This window comes from Hemibagrus wyckioides, linkage group LG20 (genome assembly GCF_019097595.1).
Source record: "Hemibagrus wyckioides isolate EC202008001 linkage group LG20, SWU_Hwy_1.0, whole genome shotgun sequence".
NCBI lineage: Eukaryota > Metazoa > Chordata > Actinopteri > Siluriformes > Bagridae > Hemibagrus > Hemibagrus wyckioides.
The window spans coordinates 10,937,804-10,964,083 of record NC_080729.1 but is presented as its reverse complement, the minus strand read 5'-3'; the positions used below and the strand labels follow the sequence as shown (position 1 = coordinate 10,964,083).

Here is a 26,280-nt window from a genome sequence, read left to right as displayed (position 1 = left end):
AAGTGTTGCGGTACATCAGTTATGCTCATTGTTATACTCATTTCCGTTCAGTTATGTAATTAAGTAATTAAGTTTCCTACTTAATTCTGACAAGACAGAAGTGCTTGTACTAGGGCCACATGCAACCAGAAGTAAGCTTTATGATCACGTAGTAACTCTAATTACACTTTCTCTTTCATCATGCATAGCAGTATAAGAGCTTGGTGTGATTATTGACTTCAGTCTTTCATTTGAAGCTCATGTTGATGATGTAGCCTTCTTTCATCTCAGAAATATTACTAGAACCAGAAAACATAACTACATCACACCTATCTTGTCCACACTACATTGGCTCCCAGTCAAAAAAAAAACACTGAATTGTATCACACTGCAGTACTTGGACAAACTTTTGGTCTTTTATGATCCACCATGGCTATTTGTTAGTACTTTGAATAGTGAAAGCTACAGCATGGGGTAGAGCTTTCTCTGACAAACTCCCACAGTGATAGAACAGCCTTAGACTCAGACACAGTCTCAGTGTTTATGTCTTGGCTGAAAACACATTTAGTCAAGCAGTTTGTGACTAGTTTACTTAGGTAAAAAAGCAGATTTGGAGTGTTTTGCTGAACTGGGATTTTTGGACATTGTCACCATCCAGAGTACATAGTTATAGAAGGGAAATTATTTTAGAATTGCATTATCCAGTGTCACTCAGATGAGGGTGGGTTCCCTTTTGAGTCTGGCTCCTCTCAAGGATTCTTCATAATAACAGTTTTTCCTTGCCTCCATCACCTCTGAATTGCTCACTGGGTATACATTTAAAATGTATATCCAGAATTCACATATTTTGGTAAAGCTGCCATATCCATTGTTAAATGCGCTATACAAAAAAAATTGAACTTACAAGGCCATAAAATAAATGCTATACTGTCCCAGTTCAGTTTAGCTCATTTCCCAATAATACCCCCATAACCACCCTCTGCATGTGTGTGAAATTGAGCATTCTACTGTAGTGCAGCCAAAATCAACAAAATGAAATCCTGTAGCCCTTGGTTTCCTTTTACAGCAGGTGGCAGAACCAAGGAGACAAACAGCCCCTATATGGATTCAATGTCACAGCCTGTCACAAGGACAAGGACACAGCACACACAAACATCAATGTGAAATCCTCTGAGAAAAGCTTCTTATGGCAAGAACTCTTCTGGGTCTTCTTATATCAATTAAATATGGATTTGTTTGGTGGGGGGTGGAATTGGGGTTTCTGTGTAGACAGAATGGAAATTTACACTCAATACACGACTGTGATTTAGTACCTGTAAAGCTCCTGTGCCTCCTAGTGGTTGATGTCATTCACAGAAGCTTTTGAATAAGGCTTTGGAGAAATTCTACTGTACTGTTTACCTAAGCTATACAATTTCACATAAGAGCAAGTGTGCTGTTGGAACACACCAAAAGTACGTAAGCAGAGTAGCATGCAGCTGTTGAAATTTAAAACTTTACGGATCGAAACTTCCTGCTGACACTGACTAATCCTCAATAAGTGGCGCAATATGAACCTACAATTTCAGTAAGAAATAATGACCTTTGGTAGACCTTTACTGGAAAGGACATCATTTTGTATTTTTTCCATGCCAAGATCCTAGAAATGATTCAGCTTGATTCAGATTCAGAGACCTGATTCCTGATCAAACTTCCTTCATGTATATTCTCACTGTCCCTTACGTTTGTGTGAACTTCCTGCTCTACACCATCTAATTCAACTGACTCAGCTCAGGAAAGGTTTACCAACTGCAGGATAAGTTGTTTTGCTTGATCAGGAAAATACACAATTACATTGTTCTGCTGGTAATTAATCCGTAAAAACATACTTTGTATTACTGTGACTGCTCAAAAAAATCACAAGAATCAGAGTGGATATAAGTGAACCACAAACAAGTTAAAGGCTCTACAATTGTATTTACACAGCAACCAAACAACAACAACAACAATAATAATAATAATAATTCTAATAACTAATTTCAAATAATAAATCAGATCCAGTAACAATACCATTTTTTAGGGGATAGAGACCAAGTTAGGCTGCCCAGGGTGCTGCATACATTATTTATTTCACACATCAAGTTAACAGTGTCTGATAAGCTGATAAAGTGACTAAAGTGGAAAACAGAAAAAAAAAAGGAATATCAACAAAAAAAAAAAAAGGAAAAGTGCACTAAAATGGAAAATGTTCTAAACTCTGCACAACTAGATTTCTGAGTTTTCTGCGTGTTAATACAGGAAGACCTGGGCATTGCATGCCATTTTATTTCCGTAACCTTCTAAGCCAGGAAAATAAGGAAGGACAAAACGACTGCTTGGATGGATTATTAATGTGGACTGAGTGGAAATGTGGATTACAATCACTACTGACAAAGTTTTTAATTTTTTTATTCACCTGTTGATTGTTTCCATCTAAATATTCTAAAAACATTACAAGGAAAAAATTGCAAGTGCAATTTTAGCAGCTGCTGGAAATGAGACTCCTGAAGAGAAAGGATCACAGTATTGTAAACTCTCTATGCACACACTTATGCTTACAGTACAGAAGTAATAGATTATAAGATCAAGCACAACCAAGCACTCAAGATTAATTTAATCAACCAATCAATCGCTTCACATTTCAGAAGAAAATTGTGGGAGACATGTAAACAGAAATAGTTTTTGTAGATGCTACTACTACTTGCCTTCATGGAGGTATTTGCTTTTGAGAGGATTTGGTATAATTCCATGACTACACTTTGAATACCTTTCACTTCAGATGAGCTGAGTTTTTAATTCTGTTTTTATAAGCCACCTTACACAACCTCATTTTCATATATGAAAATAGGTGGGGGCTAGCATTTAGGTTTAAATGAAAGGTTTAAACAAAAAAATGGTTTAAACAAAGACATAACCAGTTGTACCATAAGCATCTCCTTTCTATTAGTGTCCTCTTTTGTGAATTTTCTTTTTTCTCCATTTCTCTGGCTTCTCTCTGTAGGCCTGGTAGAAGATATCCCATTAACCTCTGTCTTTCAATATCTAATAGTTCAGTAGAGCTCTTAATCCACTCTCTCTTGCACACTAATTTTCAGGCCTGATAGAGGGGCACGACTCTCCTGATCCCCTGCCTGCAAACTGGACATGTTGGTTGAGGCAGTGCCTCATAGCAGCTGTAGCAACAACACACATGTCCACAATCCAGCAACACGCACCCTCTAGGGTTGCTCAAACAGATTACACATGCATTCTCAAGGTCCTGCTCCCCTATCTGTTCAAACTCCCTCTTCATCCTCTCTCTCTCCCATTTCCTCTGGATCCGCCTATAACATCGAAGCCCTACCCACAGAACAACAGCAATGCCCACCAGAGCAAACATGCCCGTCACGGCCCACCAGCTGGACGCCTGGCCCTCCTGGTCAAGCCGGAGTGAGTCAAAATCAGCCATGGTCAGGAAGTAGATGGAGCCATCAGTTGGAGGGCGGAGTTTAAGCAGCCGGTCTGAATCGAGGATGAGCTCGCCAGCAGCAGTGAGGGATACACCCACCCTCAGCATTTCCTCTGTCTCTAGCTGGCCTTTACTTTTCTCTCCGCTCAAATACTGGCTGAGCAGGTCAGTAAAGCCATAGCTTGCCTGGTGGAACTTCTCATGCACTGTTTCCATCTCGGGGCCAGACGCCTCCAGGGGACGAAGCACCTGCACTCGTGCTCCATCTCCTCCCACCAGAGCAAAGGGCACGCTGCTCGCACGCTCGTGCAGCACATGCTCACGGTCCATCCTGCAGGAGAGAGAGGCATTCTGAGTGTGTTTGGGAGAGTCAGCAAGACAAGGAGTCATTACAGAGGGTTCTATCAATCTGATTTTATGTAAAGCTAACATTTTTTGTGTTGTGCATAAGAGACAGAAAAATTACCCAAAGTTAAAAACAAACAAACAACAGTTTTTTACTAATAGCTGTGTTGTTGTTATGCTGCTGTACTGATAAGACTGCAATAAGGCTCTTGATGGCTCTAGATGACTGTGTTTGAATGTAATATGAAGCAGCTTGGAAAGCCTTAGCCTGCTATATAGTTAGATACAGTGCCTCATAATTGGTTCCTTGAACAGCAATAACTGCCCCTTCTGTTAACTGGAGATCAGTCTATCACACTGTAGAGGAGTTTTGACCCACCCTTTTTGCAGAAGTGCTTTAAATCTGCATCATCGGAGGGTTTTTTGTCATTGACTATGATACTCAATTATGCCAAGTTACCTAAGCACTGAAACAACAAAGCATCACCACACCATCATATTACCACTGCCATTGTTGGTGTAATGTTCTTATTGTGTTATGTTCACTCTACTCCAGACGCAACAGGACCCATTTCTTCCAAATCTTTTTCCCCATCTTTTCCTGAATTTCTTTTGATTAAAGCATAGTGTGATACAAGCAAGAACTTTTAAAGTGATGTTTAAATTCAACATGGCAGCAATCAAAGCAAGGTGTGTTTAGTTTAACTGAGTTCAATTATCGATTAAATGCAGTTCTTTGTTTGAGTGAGGAAAAGGGGCAATTACTTTGTCCACACAGTGCCAGATGGTGTTGGATAATCTTTTTTCATCAATAAATGTTAAATGTTAGATATGAAATAATTATTTGTGCCAAAAAGTCAGTAATTTTTCACAGCACTGTACTGATAATTTTTCATTTGCAGTACTTTTTTTGACAGGAGCACCTACTCATGAGTTATAACAAAATAAATTAAAATACTGCACTAGACTAATGTGGGCAATTTTTATTTACTAGAGGTTACAATTGCAAAAATACACTGCTTAGAAAAAAAAAATACACTGCTTCTACTGCATCTAATTAAACCAACATATGGAGAGAAATGTCAAATTCAACATTGTAAAAATGTAAACTTCAGCACTGACTTACCAGGTGCGTGCCAAATTGTTCCATACCAGTTTATGCTCCCGGAGGAGCAGTTTCTGAATAACACCAAAAGTTCCTTCCTTAAAATGACTGCTCAGGGGCTTCTCCAGGGGCTGCACAGTGCCTGCAGAGACAGGGGCACAGAAAGAATGATGTATGATGTGTTTGTAAATGGCCCATATCTATTTATATGAACAGGAGCCCTCTTTTTTGGAATGTGAACAGCATGATGAAGAGGACTGTTGAAATACCAATTCTAACTGAACCAGAAGATTTATTAGTCGATTCATGGATCAAACACCAGTTGTGAATTTTGCCGTTAAGCACCTTGTTAGAGAACAGCAAGTTATGCAAAAAGTACTGAAACACTGAACAGTTGGACATGTGCATTCAAAAGTGTAGAGAAGGTCAAATTAAGTTCACCTGTAAAGGTTATAGTGCAATTTAGGTGCATCCTGAAATTTCACCCGAAAGCCGAATATCCTTAACTTTTTGTGAGTAGTGTATACATATCTTTATTTTATTGGTTTTAATCAAATATGTGCAGAACCAACTAACAGATGTTGCTCAAGTTCTATTTTGTTTAAAATGTTCCATTCCATTATTTTACAGTAGGACTGAACTTAGGTAGAACGGTCAGTATGATTCTCAGGATGATTCCTACTTGAGGACTAAAAGCAGCTTACCTTCAATAACCACATATGGGAGACACTTCCCAGGTGTGGCATTCAGAAGATCCAGCAGTTCCTCATTTAAAGCTACGTGAGGAGCATCCTAAAACCATAAATGACATACAAGTTTTTACATTTAAGAAATGCTTACAAAGTCAAATTACAGATTCCTACAATGACATCATAAATATGTGATCATAAATATGCTACTGAATGAAAAGTCTGCATTATAAATGGCTGCACTATCTGCATTTTAACAGCTGTTCCTGCAAAAACAAAAAGGCAAAAGAAGTAAACAAGATGGTCCTCACATTGAGTTTGTCCACAGCTTTGCGTTTCATTCTGTATAAATAATAGAAGAAGCCTGAGAAAGCAATGCTGGAACCTAAAATCACTGCCTCCACCGTCCCAATAGAGAAGTCCTCCATCTTCTTCCTTTTCTTGCTTCTTGATCCTCACAGAGTGTGAGCTGCTGTAACATGTGTAAACAAAAAGAGAAGCAATCAATTAATGTGATAATGAAGAAAGATTCTTTTTCTAGCCATTAATAATGAAATTACAATACAATATTCCCTCTATGTATATACATTTTTTCAATGTATCAAAATAAAATTCTATTTTGTCTATTCTATTTTTTAGTCCAAAATGTAAAATCCCAAGGTGGTGCGACCAGCTGAACATATGTGCAGATTAAACAAAATACAATAATAAATAAAATAATTTGACCTGATTTTATGTTTTATCTGATAAGAGTCTGAAAAGTTAAGTGGCACAACCAGTTAGCAAACTGGTATTTAAACAAATATGTTCAGGTGTGTCAATTTAAAAAAAAACATGTTCCTTGATAAAGATCTACTTTGGATTTTCATTTGCGGATGAGTCCGAATGAATGAAAAGAATGAGTCTGCAATATAAAGTGTAAAATAATACAAGACTTGTCTTGTCAGCAACCAATTTTCCAAGACACGTAAAAGCTTAGAAAAGCACAATTGGGGGTTTACTGAAGTATTTTGTTTACGGGTTTTTGGAATTATTCCTGTAGCATTGTATATGGCCAAAAGGTTATTTATTTGTTTATTCCCTCAATGCAAATTGTTCCCAAAGAAGCCACAGCTGGAAGGAGCGTGGTGTTTTGCCATAGTAGTGATATACTTGTAAATTTTAAATTTAATAAACTGTTGCTAAAAATGGAAGTAGTAATTTAAAGTAGTGAACACAGACATGCAGTGATACAAACTGTGAAATTAGCAGTTAAAGGTTACTATTTTGTCCCTAACAAACAAGCCTGAGGCGACGGTGGCAAGCAAAACCTCCTTGAGATGATCTGAGGAAGAAACCTTGAGAGGAACCAGACTCAGGAGAGAACCCATGTTAACAAACATATGTTATTAGATACCTGTTTTTTTTTTTTTTTTACAGTTTCTCAAGTTTGCACATCCCATTCCATTTTGTTTCATCACATGTTTTTTCGGCGCTACGTGTCCTCTCTTGTGTTGTTTTTTTTTGTACTTCCTGTCTCTGCACTGTCTTGTCTTTGCACTGTTTGCACACATTGCACTTTATGTAGCTAGGACAAACTTTCTGTCCTTAGGTCTGTGTTGTTGTTTCTGTTTGTAGTTATATGTTGTTTATGTAGCACTAGGGTCCTGGAGAAACAGTGTCTCATTTCACTATGTACTGCGTCAGCTATATGTGCTTAAAATGACAATAAAAGCTTCTTGACTTGACAGTAAATAATGTAACTGTAAATAATGTCCTTTCTACAACAGCAGCCAAGGGCTCATGAGGAACTGTTACATCAGTCCAGGAAAAACACTTATCCAATCATATTACAGGACCCAAACTAACTGTTACGTAAAGTGATTCCAAAATATAACCTAAAGACAGAAAATGATGACAAATCATGTAGTGAAGCAGATGTCTGTACATGACATCAACAAAACTGGAGTTCCTCTTAACTGTAGGTCACACATGTACTAGGGGAGAAGAAAGATCATGTAAAAATAATTATCAGTTATTTTGATCTGTGCTCAATCAATAACAAACAAACAAACAAACAAACAAAAAATAATCTCTACATATGTGTAAATACACAGGGGGTATGGAAGCCTGACTTCCCTGTCCTATAACATTTCCAGACAGTCAGCTATTTAAACAGCAGTGTTAGCACCCAGCCAGTCTGAGAGCTGAATTTTAAGCTCAGGGACAATTAGAGAATAAAATACACGAACCCATCACAATCACAGATATTATCTCCACTTTTAACTTCAGTAACAGTAACAGATTTACCCTCAAGTCCCTCAGAAGTCATCCCCGGAAGTTGAGCGGTAGTTTTTTTTTTTTTTTTTTAGGGATCTCCAGCAGTTCCTCTTCCTCCTCACCCACAAATCTCGCGAGATGTTTCAGCTGGAGGGACCTGAAAGTCATACGTCAACGCGGCCGCCATATTGGAAAGGGTCAGATTTTTTTATTTTTTATTAACAATTTGTTTTGTACAAACAGCATAGCAAAAATGCAATACAGTACACCTTTACATTGCAATGCATGAAACAGGCGCATACAACAAATAAAAACAGAGGGAGAACGAAATAAAATAAAATAAAAAAGATTGAAAATTAAATAAATATTAAAATTTAAATCAAATTAAATTAAAATAAATTAAAACAGGAACACATTTTCTGATTTAAGTCATATCCTTCTATTATGGAGAAAAGATTAATGCCATGTTTGGTTTTCATACTACTAAAGGCTTTAGTGTAAAAAAAAAACAAACAAACCTGGGTTTCATTTTCATGAATTTTGATTTGTGTAGGAAAGGGTCAGATTCGTCTGATAGTCAGCGGTAATTCAGTTTGTTTGACCGATTTTCATAAAGTTTACTATAGACTGTGTATATTTCTGCACTTGACATTTTTTAAAACACGGAATAAACCGGATCAAAAAGTGGTAATATAGCAATTATACAACAGTTTCTTTAGGACTAGGCAATAATTAAGCAATTACGCAGGCAGTTTAAATTAGGCAGTTTATTTGTAACTTAAAAAAAAAAAAAAAAAAAAAACTTATTACAGTGGATTTTGGGAAAATGTGCAAAAAGTGTAACAGCACCATCTATAGCAAATAGTGCAAACAATCACAAAAGATCCACAAGCCAGGAGAACAAAAGGAAAGAATATAGAATAAAAGAATTTAAAGTCATTCACAGACACAATTATTAGTCCCAACTAATCCCCAAGTCGTTACAGACAGCAAAAGTTCATATTACTTTATAATTTTCTGATTCAGACTCAATCTTATCTTAAAACACCAAACAGATAGGTTTGCATTTATGAATATTGTAGTTTAAGCAAAACTTTTGGTTCACATAACACTGAATGAATTAAACAAAGGTCAACACCAAGACAAATGTAAGTATGTTTATGGTATGTTTATCTAAAACAAAACAAAATAAAAACAAAACAAAACAAAACAAAACAATTTATGCTGATATGTCAAGTCTCTAAGGTCAGGCTAGATCTGTCTGGATGGAGTGTGAAACATGATGATGAGCAGCAGTTTAGCCAGCTCCACTAAATACACTGAGTCCAGCAAAGTTCTAATAAGCGATCCTTAATAGTTTGTTCGGTCTGCTTGATTTTCCCCTTTCCCTACCATATTACTGTGTAAATGATAGCATCATCTTTTACACAGTAATATGCTAGGGAAGTGGGGAATGCAAGCAGACATACCACATGCCACAACCATACACTAAATAAAGGAATTTTTTGAGTTTTGCTTAAATAGTCTTATTCTAACGTCATATATGTATCATATTGTATATCATAGTTAATGTACACTTTTGCAAGTTCACACACCTTACCAAACAACTGAAAAATACAATTCAATTCAATTCAAATTCAATTCACTTTAAGGGCAGCAGGGTGGCACGGTAGCAAGAAGGTCCTGGGTTCGAATCCCGGGTGTGGAGTTCTCCCCGTGCCTGCGTGGGTTTCCTCCTACAGTCCAAAAACATGTACATTAGGTTGATTGGTAATCCTAAATTGTGTGTGTGTGTGGTTGTCTGTTTACATGTGGCCCTGTGATGGACTGGGGACCTGTCCAGGGTGTACCCCTGCCTTTCGCCCAATGTGTGCTGGGATAGACTCCAGCAGATCCCCGTGACCCTAATTAGAAATAAAGCGGGTATAGAAGATGAATGAATGAATTCAATTTAAAGCAAGTGGGGAACTTGTCCATTCTAAGATGGCAACCCCATTGCCGTGCCTTCCGCATTCACGTTCTTTTTTTTTCTCACCCGCATTTAGAAAAATCCCGCCTCTTATCTGTCACTACTCAATCCATACCGGTAACGCGCTTTGTTCCGCGCATGCGCGAAATTGCTGCAAACAACACATTATACCATATTATAGTAGTATTATAACAACAGTATTATAAACACCTGCCTTATAAATAAACTTCCGTAAATCGTTTCGTCATACTTCCCTTTTTTACTATAATACTAATAGTAATACTATATATATATTTTTCTAAACTTCTTCTGTGCCTTGCTTTGCTTGAATTGTTCTAAATTTCGAATGCTTCAATGTCAAATTGTTTGTATTATAATAAAAGCAATTTAAAAAAAAAGAGAGAGACGCATTTCCGCGCATGCGCAGTACAAATCGTGTTTCCGGTACGGGTGGAGTAGAGACACTGTCGCTATAGGCGGCTTGGTGCAATACGGGTGGGAAAAGTCAGGCAGCAAGACGTGTATTTCCTAAACAGCTAAACATGGCAGGAGGCAAAAAGAGGACTGCTCGTCCGTCCACATTTAACACCACAGTTAACTCCATGTGGCAGGACAAACACCTGATTCTGTTCAAACCAGAGTACACTCTGTTGGTCGCGGCGGTGCTGTGGTGTGTGGAAATCGGCATTAACGTGTGGGTCATTCAGAAAGTAGCATGTAAGTCTAGAGCTAGCTAACCGGCTAATGGACAGTGCATGCAGTGTGTTCATACCCGGTGATCTGACTTATATGAGTTATAACGCACTGTAAAGGGAAAGATTTGCAATGCAGAGTGAAATATCTCAAAGCAACACGTAGACTTTTGTTAACTAAGTAAGTTAATGTACATGACTGAAGTACAGACAGTCTGAGAGCACTGAGACTATGGTGCTCTTTAGTACTTCTAATTATTCTATTGATTTAATTGATTAAAAATGTCTCAACACATCTCTTAACACAAGGTTTCTTTGCAGATAATTTCAGTCTGAAAACAGTTGTTTTAGTACACATTGTAGCTAATGCACAAATTGTAACTAACAACCAAAAATGTATATTTTTCATGACTTTTCATAGATGACTCTATGTAAGTAAGGATTATTCACACATTCATTCAGAAAGAAGACGTGCAAAGAAGTGATTTTTGATGATGATGATTCAATTTCAAGCTATAGTGTTGTTCTATTATATTACACTATGTAATAAGATTTTTGTTCTTTAGATTTTAGGCTTTATTAATACATATGTTTAATTAGATAGATATATAGATACTATTCATCCCAATGGGAAATTTAGAACTTCCAGCAGTATCCACAAGCACAGGTAATAAATAAAATAAGATAGAAATATAACAAAAAATACTAAATACCCAAATTTAAGGGTACAAAATATAACAAAAAATATAACAAATAACCTATAATAAAATAAATATAACAAAAAACACTAAATACAGAGATTAAAGGTATATGAGATAAGTAATGTGCAAAAACAAGAATTTGAAGGTACAGACATAATGAGGTAATGTGCAAAAACCGGGTTTGTGCAAAAAACATGCGTGTTTATGAGTCCTGTGCAATAGTGTAATACTCATGTAAATGTACATATCTGAATTCACATGGGTTGTTGTGAATGAGGAGCTGATTGATTGATTGATTGCACTGATTTTTCTTTAAAAGGTTTAAAATGGCACCAAATCAAGTGTCACCCAGATGAGGCTAATTTTTAAACTTGTCTTGGTGTCCGTCTGCAGAATGTCCCTTTAGATAAACAAAAAGATATTTGAAGTCACCAGAATTCTAAAATGCCAGAAGTTTTCTTCAAGCTACTTGATTGTGGAATATGCCACCAATTCATATGACCTGATTTTCAAAATGCCCATGTAAATGAGCAAAAATGTGCTCACAGTTGTTGCATTATCCTTTGCAGAATACTAAAGCCTGCCTAATCACTGATTTATGTTATAAACACACTGTCTGCCTCCACAGATACAGAGATTGATTGGAAAGCCTACATGGATGAGGTCGAGGGCGTCATAAATGGCACCTACGACTATACCCAGCTAAAGGGAGACACAGGGCCTCTAGTGTAAGTTTCATTCAACCGTGCAGGCCATAGGTGTTCAATTCAGGGTTTTCTGTATAACACTGCTCAGTTTACTGTTGACTTTGTTGTATCTTGTTCTATCTTAATCTTTTTGCCCCTCTTTCTCTTAAAAACATACACATTCATATTATTGTCTCAATTAAATGGAAGCGTGAATGATTAGCTGTATCACTGGATGAAATGTTTTAACCCATTGTGTGTGTGTGTGTGTGTGTGTTTGTGTTTTTAGGTACCCAGCTGGATTTGTGTACATTTTCTCTGTGCTTTACTATATTACAGACCAGGGGCTGAATATTAGACTGGCACAGTATTTGTTTGCTAGCTTCTATCTCATCACTCTCTTTTTGGTCTTCCGCATCTACCACCGTACAAAGAAGGTGAGAACTGCTAAGGACACACAGACATGCATTAAATTGGCCTAGCTCAAGTGGATGGGTTGTCTTTCCTAAAATAAACACTAACCTGGAATACATAGCCACTAATTCTTCATCAAATGTATGGTACAATCAAAAAGGGATGGAGTCCCATGTTTGATTAACACAAAGCCTAAATATTTTAGGCAAATTATGCCAATTATATCTTGTGCTATGAGTGTAAAAATCTGATTTGGTTTTGTAGGACATTTGTTAATGAGATTTACATGTGCTTGTTTTATTAAAAGGGTAATACAACCAATTTGAACTATGTAAGAGGTCATGTATCAAATTTTTAAACTTGTTTTGGTGTCCGTCTGCAGAAAGTCCCATTAAACAAGAAGATATTTTAACAAAATGCAAACTTATTGACGATGTATGCATCAACCTTTATCTTCACCATAACTCTCACTATGTATAAACATTTATCTTCTTGTCTCTTCAGGTACCACCATATGTTTTTTTCTTTGTGTGCTGCGCATCATATCGAATCCACTCCATCTTCGTGTTGCGACTCTTTAATGACCCTGTGGCCATGATGCTGCTGTTTGGAGCAGTCAACCTAATTCTGGATGCACACTGGACCCTGGGCTGTGCCCTCTATAGGTAAAAGGGCATGGACCAGTATGGGGTTGGACGGATAGATGGCATTCAGGATAAAATAAAAAAAATCTAACAGAAAAATGAAGGCCTAGTTTTACATGGCTTTTGAAAATGTAAAGCTTAACATGTCATGACTGAGTTAATCATCTGCAGTGATTGTATATGTGCATACAATTCTGTAAATACTACATTCTGTAATGTGAACAGTCTAGCTGTGTCAGTGAAGATGAACGTGATGCTCTTCGCTCCAGGACTCCTCTTTATCCTCCTGTCAGAGTTTGGACTGATAAAGACCCTTCCCAGGCTCACACTCTGTGCCATCATCCAGGTCTCACACACATTTTCACAAGACATTTAAGCATCACACAACTCACTGACATTCAATTTCCAGCCTGTTTTTAAGTTCCAGGTAGAAGTGTTAGTAGCTAAGTTGGATACAGGCAACTGTATGAGTTATATATATTAGACAATCATTTGAACTTGTTGTTTTACCACATCATACCCAATTTGCATAGAATTAAGTCTCTATTCGCTGGTCACTTGTTGCTGAAATCACAGCTGCATCACAAAGGCTCTTGTTTTCTACTATGAATGCAGGGCCAGCTTACAGGTTTAATATACTCACAGCAAAATCACTTTCTTGATTAAAAAACAATAATTACAAATAATTTGTTTATATAGTATAGTCTTTTGTGCTTAATCTCTTAACTTCCTTTACGTCCCTGTGTGCTCAGCTTGTGTTAGGTTTGCCCTTCCTCTTGGTGAATCCTTTAGGCTACATGACCAGGGCGTTTGATCTGGGCCGTCAATTTCTGTTTGAGTGGACAGTGAACTGGCGCTTCTTGCCAGAGGACATTTTCCTCAGCAGGTATTCTCTTCACTCCTCAGCTCTAAGTTAGGTTATATGCATTTATTTTTGTAAACTGTGTGTATGTAAGTGTTTCTGTGTGAAAAGGAAATCTTTTTTTGGGACACTATCCCCAATAATTTATCAGAATTATGGGAGCAAATACAATTGAAAAGAACATGTCCATGCACATGTTTTAACATGCAGTTTCTTCTTTAGGTACTTCCACCTGGTGCTGTTATTCGCACACCTGGCAACACTTCTCTGTTTTGCTTTGAGGAGATGGAAGAGGTAGGGTGGTCCACAATGACAAAAGACTTCTGTGGTAGGGGTTGCATGACTACTAAGTTTTACTAAGTCTACAGGAGCATCTTAACACCATATTAAACTCGGTGTAACGCCATATAACACTGGCTTTATTACTGTTCGAAAACAAGTCTTGATTGACCTCTTTGACACATACAACTGATTTACCTTTAATAAAGCAAAAGAAAATGAAAAAAATGCTTTCCCCAAGTGTGCAGGCTAACAGAGTACATTTATCTGGTTTCTGTACTGTCTGTGTGTCTGTCTACTAGTCTATGTAACCTCCATCCTGTGCTATAAATTCATTCCTAAAGAAAATGCAGACATATTTGTACACTGTGTGTGTGTCTCTGTGTTTTACAGGTCAGGGAGCAATGTTTGGGCTCTTTTCAAAGATCCTTCCGAGAGGAAGCCAATGACACAGAAGCTCAGTGCTGATCATATCTTTTGTGTGTCTCAATCTAAAAGTTGATTTATATGAACATAATTGACTTGTATGCATTTCGAAGAAACCTAACAAACGCATTTAAATCTGGAAAGCTCAGCTGCTATCTCTTTATATGAGGGCCAAACCGAGTGTTAGTTTTCTCCCCTTTTGCCTGACTTGTATTTTGTTGTATTTCCTGATCAACAGTTCAGTGCTCCCTAACTGACTCTCACAGATCGTTCTCATATTGTTCTCTTCCAACTTCATTGGCATGTGCTTCTGCCGCTCGCTGCACTACCAGTTCTATGTTTGGTATTTTCACACTCTGCCATACCTACTGTGGAGCGGTGGGGTGAAGAAACTGGCTCACCTGCTCAGGTGAGAACACGCATGCATACCCACACATACAAATGAAGCGATCATGTGTGCTGCTTTTTTTCTTTACAACATTTCACTTGTTTGTAAGTGTAAGTTGCAGATACTACTGGCCTCTCTCTTCTCACCTGTTCTTGTTGTCCACTGTTTTTCTGTTTATTTTCCTCTCTGATATGCTTTCTCTGTCTTACATATCTATTCATTATGTTTCTCACTATGTCTGTCTATTTTTTTCTTTTTTTATTATGTATATCTTTTCTTCTTTCTGTCCCTCAGGGTGTTGATACTGGGTCTGATAGAGCTGTCATGGAACACGTATCCCTCCACTATCTACAGCTCTTTGTCCCTGCACGTCTGCCATCTCATCATCTTGCTATGTTTGTGGTTCAATCCAACCTCTTCTCCACCAGATACAAGCTCAGAGTCCCATAAGACCAAACACCAATGAGTGCTGCTACACCGGCATATGTTTTCTTGTTCCATGCACAACTCTCTCTGCTGGGTGCAGGAGGGAGAAAGCTAGCATTGCTGCTTTTTCAGCCTGTTACCTCTAAAGGATAAGATGGATTCAGATGTTAATGTGCAGGAAAAGCAGCAGATTCTTAAAGAACATTTTTTTGTGATGTGGATCAGCATATAATGTGACTTTCTACATGTAGCCCATTACATATGACTTGAAAAGACATAAAGGCTCACCTATAGCAGTGGTTTTCAACATTTTTTCAAGATATTTTGAAAAGTTTGAATTTCACCCAAATTGACCACATCTGATTCAGCTAATCAGTAGTTTGGATTTCATCTTGTCTGTCATACCATTGTGATATTTTTGGACATTATCTTTGCATTTCCTTATGTTCACATATAGTGTTACAACAAATATGACAAAACCATAGTGAATTGAAATATGTAATATCAAACATTTTTTGACACTTGAAAAATTTAACATTTAAAACTCTTGAAAATGCAAACATGCGTGTGAAAAACATACATACTATTTTGAAAAGACATTAGTTAGCTGGATCAGGTTTGTTTGATTTGCAGCAGAACTATTGAACTGTGCAGGAAGGATCTCAGGGAGTTTGGTGGGTTTGATACATAACATGTTTAACTATATATTTGGTGTTTCCTATTGGTGATGGAATGTATAATGAGTGGGTATAAAGGGGAGAAGACCTTTTGGACATTGTGCTCAGCAATAATTTTTCCATTGGCCAGCATGCAGTTGAAACCTGGTCACAAATGTTAAAAACAGAACAACAATGCAGCAACCTTGTCTTTTTTTTTTTTTTTTTAAATACACAATCAGTGGGTAATGTTCTGAATGAAATGAAACAGGCTCACCTTCTGTGATAGGAACATCAATCTAAAGTTGCTGACTGTGGAATAGTAAATATTTTTTGACTTTTTTTTGACCACCTCATACTCATATGTTCAATATTGAGTTGATGCACCATTTTTGAGTTTCCATTTTTAGTTGTCACTCGTTGGCCATTTTATCAGGTTCCACGTCACGGGAACTTTCCAGGTCTACAATATCTTATGATGAAAATATTCACCACCCAAGTATCTGGTATCATTTTTTCATGGAATAACCTTTGAGTAGAATTGGGCTTGTAAACTGTTTTCTAAAGGTGCACCTATATTTAATTTACCTAATATCATTGTCAGAGTGTTAATACAATGCATAAAACGTTTACAAAAAAGTCTATTAAAATCCACATCATATAGGGTGTACACTCTTATTCAATCAGGTTACTGGAATTTTATTTTTTTTTCCCTGAAAATGTTTGTATACATTGTAATTTGACATTGGGGGTGGAAAACCTTCTGACAGTTTATCTAGCTTTCATCACAAAAACATGTCAGTGTAACATGGGTGTGTAGATTTTTTATATCCATTGTGCAAAAAAGGTTTTGATAAACTTACAGTGTACACTGCTGACTTATATGTAAGTTTTATCCACTGAAAGCTTAAAAAAAAAAATCTGATTGTAGACAATCTGAAAAAATGGTTGCTTTGTGTCTCAACAGCTTATACTTATATATATATATATATATATATATATATATATATATATATATATATATATATATATATATATATATATATATATATTTTTTAAGATTTGTTCCAAAAGTTACAATAACTAATTCAGGAATACAGTACAGGGCACAAAAACAGCATGAAACTATTTCCATTTACTTTGTTTTTTTCCCCTGTCTGTTTCTAATACTTGTTTGTAATTCAATAGTGTTTTCTTTATTTTATTTCTAGTTTCTGTGATGTTTTAAGATGTTTTTGCATGACAAGAAACATGATTTGTCATGTTTAGTTACTGTTTTTGTGTGGTCTCTTAAATACTTAAGGCAGCTGCATACAGATTTAATATAAACCATCAGGCATAGTACAGTGACATGAAAGCAACACAATGGCATATCACCCTCTTGTTTTTAAAAATAAAGTTTATTGCAAGATTTTCAGATTTTAACAAAGTTTCCAGCAGTAAGCAAAAACGACAGAAAGAAAACTCAAGTTTAAATCCCTGCAGTAATTTTAGGTGAAGCAATTTCTGTAGAAACAGATTACTACATCACAGATTTAAATGTATAATAGTCTGTGATTTTGCCAGAAGTTAGCTGAAAATGTCAAAGACAAATGCAGCCACACTCAGGAAAGTACTTTTGGCTGTCAGACTAAATAGTTCTTTGTTATTACAATAATATAATTTATCATTTAATTTAATTGCCATAAAATGGCAGCTGCTGTATAGATATCATATATTCTAAATGCCTCGCAATACTAAACATTTTAAGGTGAGTCTGAAAATGGCTCCTTTTCTATTTTGGGGTCTAATTTTGACTGTGCAGAACTAGGTTAGAGAGAATTTGTAAATATTACACCAGTGTTTCATCGCAGATCATTGAAAAAAAACTATTTTCTGGTATGTATTGTTGGACCATAAATAAAGATACAGGATTGTGATTAGAGTCTTTTTCCCAGTTTTTTTTTTTCTTCCAGTTCCAGTTATTTTGATTTTTAAGGACATATCCAGTTGGAGGTTGCACTGCACCAAAGGAATTATAAAGTGTGTTTGTTTTAATACATAAAAGTAGAGCATTTTGTGAAACTGAACATTCAATCACACTTAGTTGTAGCAGTGCATGCTGAATTTGATTGAATTGGTTTTGTCACATGTAATTTGGGTTGTAGCAGAGCATGTTAAGCTGTAGATTTTCATCCCAGTGGCGCAGCAGTAGAAATAGCTGTCTAGCGGCTGCCTTCAGCCCTGGCAGGTCTACACCCTCTGGAAGTAATTGACATTTGAGCCAGAAGTCTGCCTTGGCTGCCACCAGCTCCCATTCCACAAAAAAGCCTGCACAGTGGTGCTCAAGCCATGCCAAAGCCACAGACGTTGCCCAGCTGGAACTCTCCACATCCAGCTGTGCGAGCTCTTCCCCCTGTGGTTCTGCCTCCTCGCACATGTCTGTTTCAGAGCCACGCCCACTGTCAGCCTGTGGGTGTCCCCCCATAACTTCTAAAGAGCCTTTCTCTGAGGTGAAAGGTTGTGGAAGAACGTTAAGGGGATCATTGAAATATGTTTGGCCTGAGCTAACATGAGGTGGGCGTGTGGTACTCTGGTCATCTAGCCTGTAGGAGGCAATGGGGCGCATGTTGGAGGAAGAAACACAGTGGTAAGGAGGGCTTAAGCTTCTGCGGTGGATCAGGTACGGTGATGCTCGCTTTAGACGATCCAGCGGGATGTGAATGGACTCAGAAAATGACTCAGACAGCAGGAAGGCACCCGAAGCAAGCTGCAAACGCAACTAAAGGATGCAACAAGTGTCACAAAGATAAGAATTTATGTAGCATTTGGCACAAATTCCTCTCAACAGGATTTCTTAGTAGGAATGCATGTGCCCTTTAAACAAATTAAAAATAGAATCTACCAATTTGTATGGTCAGGTTCCTTATCATTCTTAACTTTGCTAGTTATTCTTAAATGCAACTCTTGATATACAAGGATGGATAAAGAATGAAGAAAATTAATGATACATATTTAACTTCTACTTGCTTCTATTTCTCTATCACTGTTCACCAGTTTTACAGATGTTCCTTTTTAGAAGTTACTTCATATTGCAATCATATCTTGTTAACAGTACTGCAGTAAAGTTCTCTTCTAAATCAATATTCAAATTTTGAGCAAAATTAATGCCAAACCATGGCTGAATTAAACTATTGGGAATCGGTATATATCAAGATATATGAATATCTGACCATAACTGTGATTGGATGGGTAAAAGAGCATGCATTGGATCTCACCAGAGGCAGATAGTCAGGAGACTGGGAATCTGTTTCAGATTCGGCAAACAGGCATTGAGGTTTAAGTGGAGTTTGCCTTCCCGAGATGTGGCTAGGTCTTAGTCTGCCAAGATTAAATCTGCCAACACATACATACATTAGGTCACACAGGATCTTTACTCCCAACTAACCATACTTAATACATTTTTTCTCAGGTACTCTTGAATAATAGGTTTATAATAAAACATGAAAAAGTATTCAATTATTAGTGAGTAAAGTATAATCTATAAAGACTGGTGAAATGTACTTTAAACAAATTTATCTAATAGGCTTGGTTAACCAAGTATGATTTAACCTGGATTACAAAAAACCTTTACACATTAGAATTCCTAAAGCTTTATTTTCACTATGCTGCAAGCATAATTTGCTGGTTAGCACCTGGATGTTGCTATTTTGGTTGGGAATAAGACTATTTTTAATGGTCAGTGGCTTTAATGATATAATAATGTAATGTAGCAAATTCTTAAAATTGTTAACACGCACAGTAGAAACCACATTTTTGCGAAGAAACAAATTTTCATCATTAAATAATATGCTTGCTGGGAATGCAATCAGAAATAATTCTTAGACTATGTAGTGAGCCATGAGCATTCAGTATTCAGCATGAGCATTATTCTATTGATATAAAATCAAAGCTTGAATTTGCAATTTATAGTGTTTTGGATCAATCTATTACAAGTACGTAGTTTATGTACTTTTTTTTATTTACAACAAAAACTGCTTAGAGCCCCAGATATTCTCCAGAACATGATACTAGAGTACCTACCAGAGAATCATCTCCCAGGTCTGTCTCAATTAAACAGTGTCATGATGAATATTACATCAGACAGGAGCTAAGCCATTCAGAGCACATTCTAAACATCTTAAGGCGTGAATGAAGAATGTAAGTGACAATTTTCCAAGCTTTAGGTCATGCACTAATTACTTAGCACCTTATAGGGTTAGAATTAAGCATAGGTCTGAATAAACATTTCTGACCTGGAGCTGAAGAAACTCTCCATGGACTTGCTTTCAAGTGAACGTTGAGAATGGGATGAGGCAGCAGATGGACTGCCAGGACCCACATCTGACACAAACAGACACACTGTAGCTTTATGGTTTACATTGTAAATTATGATGTAAAAATAAAAAAAAAACAATTCTGTATATTTTATTTGGCATTTCGAAGCTGTTTTTATAGGACTAAACAAAAACCTGCCAGGTTCAATAACTCATTTGAAAGGTTTCATTTTTTTCAACACTGTTACTGTTTCAGCTCTTTTACTCTTGCTCTTTCTTTACTTGTTTTTCTCCATCCCACATTTAGTCCCACATATTTTTTCTGTATTTATGTTTCTCTACTCACTGCTGCCCAAAGATACCAGACTGTGTGGAGAAGATGAAGTGTTTTCTCTGTCTTGAATAAAAAAAAAAAATAATTTTGTGAATTTCATTGTCTTAAAATTGTGAGATGCATGGGATACAACAATAAAAAAACAGGAAGGGTTTCAAATGTTTTGTAGACATGTGCATTATTACCTATGGAGTTGTGCGAGTCCTCTATTTCCCGACTGTCTGCGCTGGATGGTCTGTGACCAACAGAGTATGCCCTCTGGCTCCTGGTACCAGAAGTGTGTCTACTCCCAAAACGGACACCTTATACAAAGCAAACCAGTGTTAGAATTCATACACTAAAAATAAATCTTACCAAAACACACACACATACACAGTAATAGGTTGGCCAGTTTAAAACTTTACATTAAACATGTGTTATGAGCAGTTCAGATTTTGTAATAGCCATTGTTAAATGTTATCAACTAGCCATTTAGATTATTTGTGACTTCAGTCAAGTATTAACTCGCGTAAACTGGCCATGCACATTCTAATAGCAAAGACCCCTAATTTCACAAATTCAGCATTCAAGAGTTCATAAAAGGTCAAAAGGTTCAATTGAGGAATGAAACATGACAGACTGTGCTGTTATATTGAAAGAATGCAAGTGGAGTATTTCATATTGCAAAAAATGTCTGCCTGTAATGTTACTGGAAAGCATAAAAACATCCACAAATAGGTCACATATGTAAATGATGATATGCATACCAATGTAAAGATGCTTAGTAACGTCCTTCTACTTGATTCTTACAAGACCGGAATAATTTTACTTGGACCACATGCAGCCAGAATTAAGCTTCCTGAGTACATGCTGTGTGGCCTTTTAATTACATTATGTACAGTAGTAAAAAAACTATTGACTCCAGTCTCTTATTTTAATTTCATGTAGATAATAATATTACTAGGATAGCCTTTTTTCCATCTCAGGTATACTAGTTCATTCTTTTGTTATGTCTAGGTTGGATTGTAATGGCCTTGTGATCTGGATTTTCCAGTTACTAGTTCTCATCACCTGAAAATTACTTGCTGCTGCTAAAGAGGGCCCCGCATAATATTAGATCACCATTAGATTACTGTTGATAGTACCATATAGAAAACATAAATATGGCTATGGTTGTTCTTTCTTTCATAGCCTTAGGACTGCAACTGGTAAGTGTCATGAATCTCCCCCTTAGACTGTGAGCTGAGCTGAGCCATACAGCGCGCACAGCAGCCTGTAGCACTACAAAGCTCATGTCCGCTTACTTCCATTTTTTCATGTGTTTGTTTTGACTCATGTCATGTCTGCACCACTGTATTGACATTGTAACTGACACTGGTTGTTGCCATATTTGTGCCATGAGTAGTCTCACTAGTTTTGAGTTTTCTCTTTGATTAATCTGTACCCCTGGTCTGAGTCTCTTCACTTGGTGGTGCTCACTGATGCTGTGGGTGGATCTGCGTGTCCAGCCTGTGACCCAGGAGACAACCATGGACAGAGCCACTTGGGGACTTGCACACCATCACACACCATCTGCCATTACATCTGTCAGCTTGTAACAGCAAGGAATTAGTGTCTATAATGAACTCAAAAACTACAATGTCCTAATAGGTCCTCATGGGCCATTGATTTCTGTTGTAGAAAGGACATTAATCAGTTACAGTTACATTATTTACTGTTTAGTGTCACCCAAATGAGGATAAGGTTCCCTTCTGAGCCTGATTCCTCTCAAGGTTTCTTCCTCATATCATCTCAGGGAGTTTTTCCTTGCCACCATCGCCACAGGCTTGCTCATCAGGGATAAAATATGGGTAAAATAGTTTCATTAATTCATTTTTTTTTCTTTTTCTCTCCTTTCTCTGTTTCTCTTCTTTTGTAAAGCTGCTTTGAGACAATGTCCATTGGAAAAGGCACTAAACAAATAAATTGAATTGACTTGAATTGTTTAAACCTTCATGAATCTTCTATTCTCTGTGAAGTATTTGAGCAGGTTATGCTACATGTCTGACAATACCACCGATAGTCTGTTCATTTATTGCTGGACCTTTTGGATTGTGCTTTTGCCTCAGGTTTTTTGTCTGTTTACTATTGTAACTATTGTTATTAAACACTAACTTTATACCACTCTGTTTGCAAAAAAGCAAACAGCTCAGCTTTGCTTGATGGTTTGTGACCATCTATCTTCCTATATTTCTTTCTTTCTGTTAACACAATTACACTTTTTGACTATATTTTATTTGATAATCACAATATCCAGTTTCACCCAGATGAGGGTGTGTCCCCTTTTGATTTTGATTCCTCTCATGTTTTCTTCCTCAGGTTGACTCAAGTTTTTTCTTGTCATTGTCACCCCTGACTTATTCAATAGGGATAAATTTATAAATGTAAAATTTATATAAATTAAAATATTTGTTTAAATCTGCTTTGTGACAATGTTCAATGTTAAAAGTGCTGTGCAACAAATTGAACTGAATCATCAATTACACATTTTACTTTGTTAAATGAATGTCCAGCACATCCAACAGATGCTCAATCATATTGAGGTCTGGGGAATTTAGAGGCCAAGTCAACACACTGAAGTTGACAAAGGGGTGTACTAGGTCTGCAACAATGTTTTGGTGGGGGGCATGTGTCAAAGTAGCATCCATATGAATGCCAGGACCATGCTGGATGAATGCTGGCTTGCCTTCTTCCAATAGTGAATGTTGGTGCCACCACTTTCCCAAGTAAGTGAAGCTCATATACATAGCCATCCACATAATGTAAAAAAAAAAACTGAAGTATTAGACATGTCCACTTATATCCATGCTCCAAATCCCATTATGCTCATCTGCACATTGTAGGTTTTGGTGGCGGACAGGGGTCAGCAGGTGCACTCAGATTGGTCTGCAGCTACTCAGCTGCATACACAACAAACTGTGATGCACTAAAACCTATATATCTTAGTCAGCGTTAACTTTTTGCCACATTACTCTAGAGTAGCTCCCAACCAATTACATTCAAGCATTCAAGTGCACTGTGATATGAGGATGATTTAAACAATCAAGTGCACTGTGATATATTCTAATTTGGAAGATATTCTAATAGGGAACCATTTGAGGTTTCCCTTTACAGACACATATAGGCTATGCCAACAATTTGCAGAAAATGTTTAACATGTAAGCATTAAGATGTATGTTTTCATGTACAAAAGCACCGTTGATGTTCATTCATGAGATCTTCTATCACAAGTAGCTGCAGGTTGGCCCTGGACTGTGTAGAAATAATTCTCTTATTTATAGGGAAAGACAAAAGAAGAGGGCTGATTAATTAATAATTTAATTTGGGTTAAATAACACAATATATTTTTGTAGCTCCTTCCCCTGTCACAATGCAACCATCCTGAGTGTAATACAGAATATGTTGTAAGTGTGGGCACACAGCTGTTATTTGTTATGTAAGTCAGTGTGAAATGTGTGTCAGCTTACTGTATCTGCACTATTAGATTGTGTTGTGCAAGTGTGCCTACCTGAGTGTCGTGTGTCTGCAGAATTTGAAAACATTTTCCTGGTGCTGACATCAGTAGTGCTGAAGATTGTATACATGGAGATGATTCCACAGCTCTTGCTAGTCTGGATGGCTTTCATTCTGTAACGCTTTGATGAACCTACAGTACAAAGATGGATTTCTTAAAAAAAAAAAATCATGCAATAGTAGAAATAGAAATTTCTTTTTTAGTCTCTCTCTCTCTCTCTCTCTCTCTCTCTCTCTCTCCCTATATAATGTGATGGGTTAATAAACAGAGCAAGGCTGTTGTTGCACCTGTCTTAAAAATGATCTGAAAGTGAAAAAATTTGGTGCTTCCCGAATAGTGCAAATGAAATTTCAAAAATTCTTTTGTCTAGTATTTTATACTGTCTACACAGGAAGTACATAACATCAAGTAACCCCATGCCCAAATTGGAATTACATGTTTAGGTCAGGTACTTGCTTTATACTCAGCCTTTTTGTGCCAGAGTGACTGCATTAAAACATTTACTTGATTTGGTATACTTTTACTAGAGTATGTCAAATGTGGTCATGGCTAGTAGTACTGCCTTACCTTTTTTAAAAAAAGATGCAAAATATTATCAAATACATCTAGTTTTTCTAGCATTTATCTTTAACTAATGCTGCAACTAATCACTGGAGGGACCTCTTCTCCTGCATTTGTAGATACTTAGACTGTAAGAAACTTACTTACTTAGAAACTGTGCTAACGCTATTGTATGGTGTGAAGCATTGTCAGTCTTTCTGCACTACTGAGATGTTGTAATATAAGTTTGCGTTCTGTTTATGACCCAGTTCTTTGTTTTATGGTTTTTGATCTCTTTGTGCCTTGCCCTTTTTGGATTTGTCTGCCTCCTGGGTTCCTATTCTGGTTTTTGGATTTGCTTGCCTGTTGTCTGGTGTTTGCCTTTGCTACATGATTTAGATTATCTGTTTGGTATTTTTTCAATAAATACCTTTGCAAAAGGATTCTGCTGATTCTGCCTCCTCTATACAATATCAAGGACTAAAATACTTATTGAAATTTTTCATAGTGCGTTCACGTGTTCAAGAGTCCCACATTTCTTTTCCAGTTCCCTCTGCATTCTCTCACCATTCTCTATGTCCGTCTCCTTCTCTGCCATGTTCTCAAAATCTCGGATGACAGAGCGGGCAGCAAGATGGTGGACAATCTCATCCCAGGCATCTCGTGGTGCTTCTTCAGAACTCCAAAGGACACACAGGTCCATGCTGACCTCCCAGGACATAGGCTTTGACCCTATCAGGCCATGGATAACCGACCGGCATGGTACCTGCATAACCTGATAGTGAATTAATTAGTATAGCTGTATATGTCATGTGCTATTACTTTAATGTTCTGTATTTGCTTTCAATAAAAGCCTACAGGAGCAGCTGCAAATATTGATTCAGGATCAGTGAAACCATCCCAGTCCAACGGTGATGCTGGGAAGAGAAAACCATCTGGAGGGAAGGTTAAAAAGAGGCAGGATGAGCAAGGGGAAAATGGTAAGGAATAAGTGTTTTATGTTAATTCTTGTTTGGTCAACTTAAACAACTAACACAATTTTAACTGTTGCAGTTCATAAGACCTAAAGCTACAAATATCATGATTTAATTAGTTTTGATATATATGTATTATATTTTATATGAAAAAATATATACTAGATTTTAATGGGTATGTGCATGTATGTGTTGTCTCACTGGAGTCTGTGAGAGACAGAGCTCCTTGGGGAATGTTGTGTGACTCCGTATCACTCTCCTCCAGTCTGCCCCCCATTGCCTGCTCGATTGAGACTCTCTCCAATGCCCTTCTCAGTCGGTGCATGTCCAAATCACCCTGTGGTGAAGAAAAACTGCGACCAGCCAGTGCAGCACGGGCTAAAGTCTTCTGTCTGAGCACACCACCTTCACCATCTAACAGCCGGCTAGCCTAAACATATACACATGCAAATATGCAAAATTACTTCACTTGCCAACATTTCCCTGTGTCCTAATAGACCACACTTGTTTTAAGTTTTCCTTTGAGTGTGTGTCTTTCTTGGAAGCTTTATAACATAATTGGATCATGTTAATACGATATGAATTGAACACATTCACTCTACATAATTAGTAGTAACTA

The 26,280-nt window shown here is 37.1% G+C and overlaps 3 protein-coding genes across 6 annotated transcripts in view; 1 reads left to right on the top strand and 2 right to left on the bottom strand.

Moving 5' to 3' along the window:
* Window positions 1-2,389: 2,389 nt before the first annotated feature.
* On the bottom strand, window positions 2,390-7,958 carry mul1a (mitochondrial E3 ubiquitin protein ligase 1a). Of its 3 annotated transcripts, none has more exons than XM_058372784.1 (5): window positions 7,874-7,958; window positions 5,896-6,056; window positions 5,600-5,687; window positions 4,917-5,037; window positions 2,390-3,776 (listed from the first exon to the last, which is right to left on the bottom strand). In XM_058372784.1, exons 2-5 carry the CDS (start codon window positions 6,010-6,012, stop codon window positions 3,089-3,091), a joined length of 1,014 nt encoding a protein of 337 aa, XP_058228767.1. In that variant the 5' UTR covers window positions 6,013-6,056; window positions 7,874-7,958; the 3' UTR covers window positions 2,390-3,088. The 3 variants fall into 3 exon arrangements, with proteins under 3 accessions (XP_058228767.1, XP_058228769.1, XP_058228768.1); XM_058372786.1 differs by having other exon boundaries at window positions 5,896-6,053; window positions 7,874-7,943; XM_058372785.1 differs by having other exon boundaries at window positions 7,816-7,912.
* Window positions 7,959-10,286: 2,328 nt separating this feature from the next.
* On the top strand, window positions 10,287-16,328 carry alg3 (ALG3 alpha-1,3- mannosyltransferase). Its single transcript, XM_058418645.1, has 10 exons — window positions 10,287-10,529; window positions 11,834-11,933; window positions 12,181-12,328; window positions 12,810-12,970; window positions 13,175-13,295; window positions 13,702-13,835; window positions 14,034-14,105; window positions 14,484-14,560; window positions 14,781-14,925; window positions 15,199-16,328. Exons 1-10 carry the CDS (start codon window positions 10,355-10,357, stop codon window positions 15,368-15,370), a joined length of 1,305 nt encoding a protein of 434 aa, XP_058274628.1. The 5' UTR covers window positions 10,287-10,354; the 3' UTR covers window positions 15,371-16,328.
* Window positions 16,329-17,367: 1,039 nt separating this feature from the next.
* Window positions 17,368-26,280, bottom strand: part of vwa5b2 (von Willebrand factor A domain containing 5B2) — a 41,692-nt gene continuing 32,779 nt past the window's right edge. For both annotated transcript variants that reach the window (XM_058418643.1, XM_058418644.1), the window contains 9 exons: window positions 25,863-26,091; window positions 25,546-25,622; window positions 25,255-25,462; window positions 24,142-24,279; window positions 20,801-20,917; window positions 20,628-20,678; window positions 20,261-20,348; window positions 19,244-19,361; window positions 17,368-18,747 (listed from right to left, as the gene is read on the bottom strand). In XM_058418643.1, the coding sequence (XP_058274626.1) occupies window positions 18,112-18,747; window positions 19,244-19,361; window positions 20,261-20,348; window positions 20,628-20,678; window positions 20,801-20,917; window positions 24,142-24,279; window positions 25,255-25,462; window positions 25,546-25,622; window positions 25,863-26,091 (1,662 nt within the window). In that variant the 3' untranslated portion in view covers window positions 17,368-18,111. The remainder of the gene's footprint in view (window positions 18,748-19,243; window positions 19,362-20,260; window positions 20,349-20,627; window positions 20,679-20,800; window positions 20,918-24,141; window positions 24,280-25,254; window positions 25,463-25,545; window positions 25,623-25,862; window positions 26,092-26,280) is intronic.

Bases quoted from the DNA above. Each gene is read 5' to 3' on its own strand.
- alg3 (XM_058418645.1), top strand. From the start codon at position 10,355: ATGGCAGGAGGCAAAAAGAGGACTGCTCGTCCGTCCACATTTAACACC. The intron at 11,934-12,180 runs GTAAGTTTCATT...TTGTGTTTTTAG, and splicing joins GGAGACACAGGGCCTCTAGT to GTACCCAGCTGGATTTGTGT. The intron at 13,296-13,701 runs GTCTCACACACA...CTGTGTGCTCAG, and splicing joins CACTCTGTGCCATCATCCAG to CTTGTGTTAGGTTTGCCCTT.
- mul1a (XM_058372784.1), bottom strand. From the start codon at position 6,012: ATGGAGGACTTCTCTATTGGGACGGTGGAGGCAGTGATTTTAGGTTCC. The intron at 5,688-5,895 runs GTGAGGACCATC...TTATGGTTTTAG, and splicing joins AAGCTGTGGACAAACTCAAT to GATGCTCCTCACGTAGCTTT. The intron at 5,038-5,599 runs GTAAGCTGCTTT...CTGTCTCTGCAG, and splicing joins CCCATATGTGGTTATTGAAG to GCACTGTGCAGCCCCTGGAG.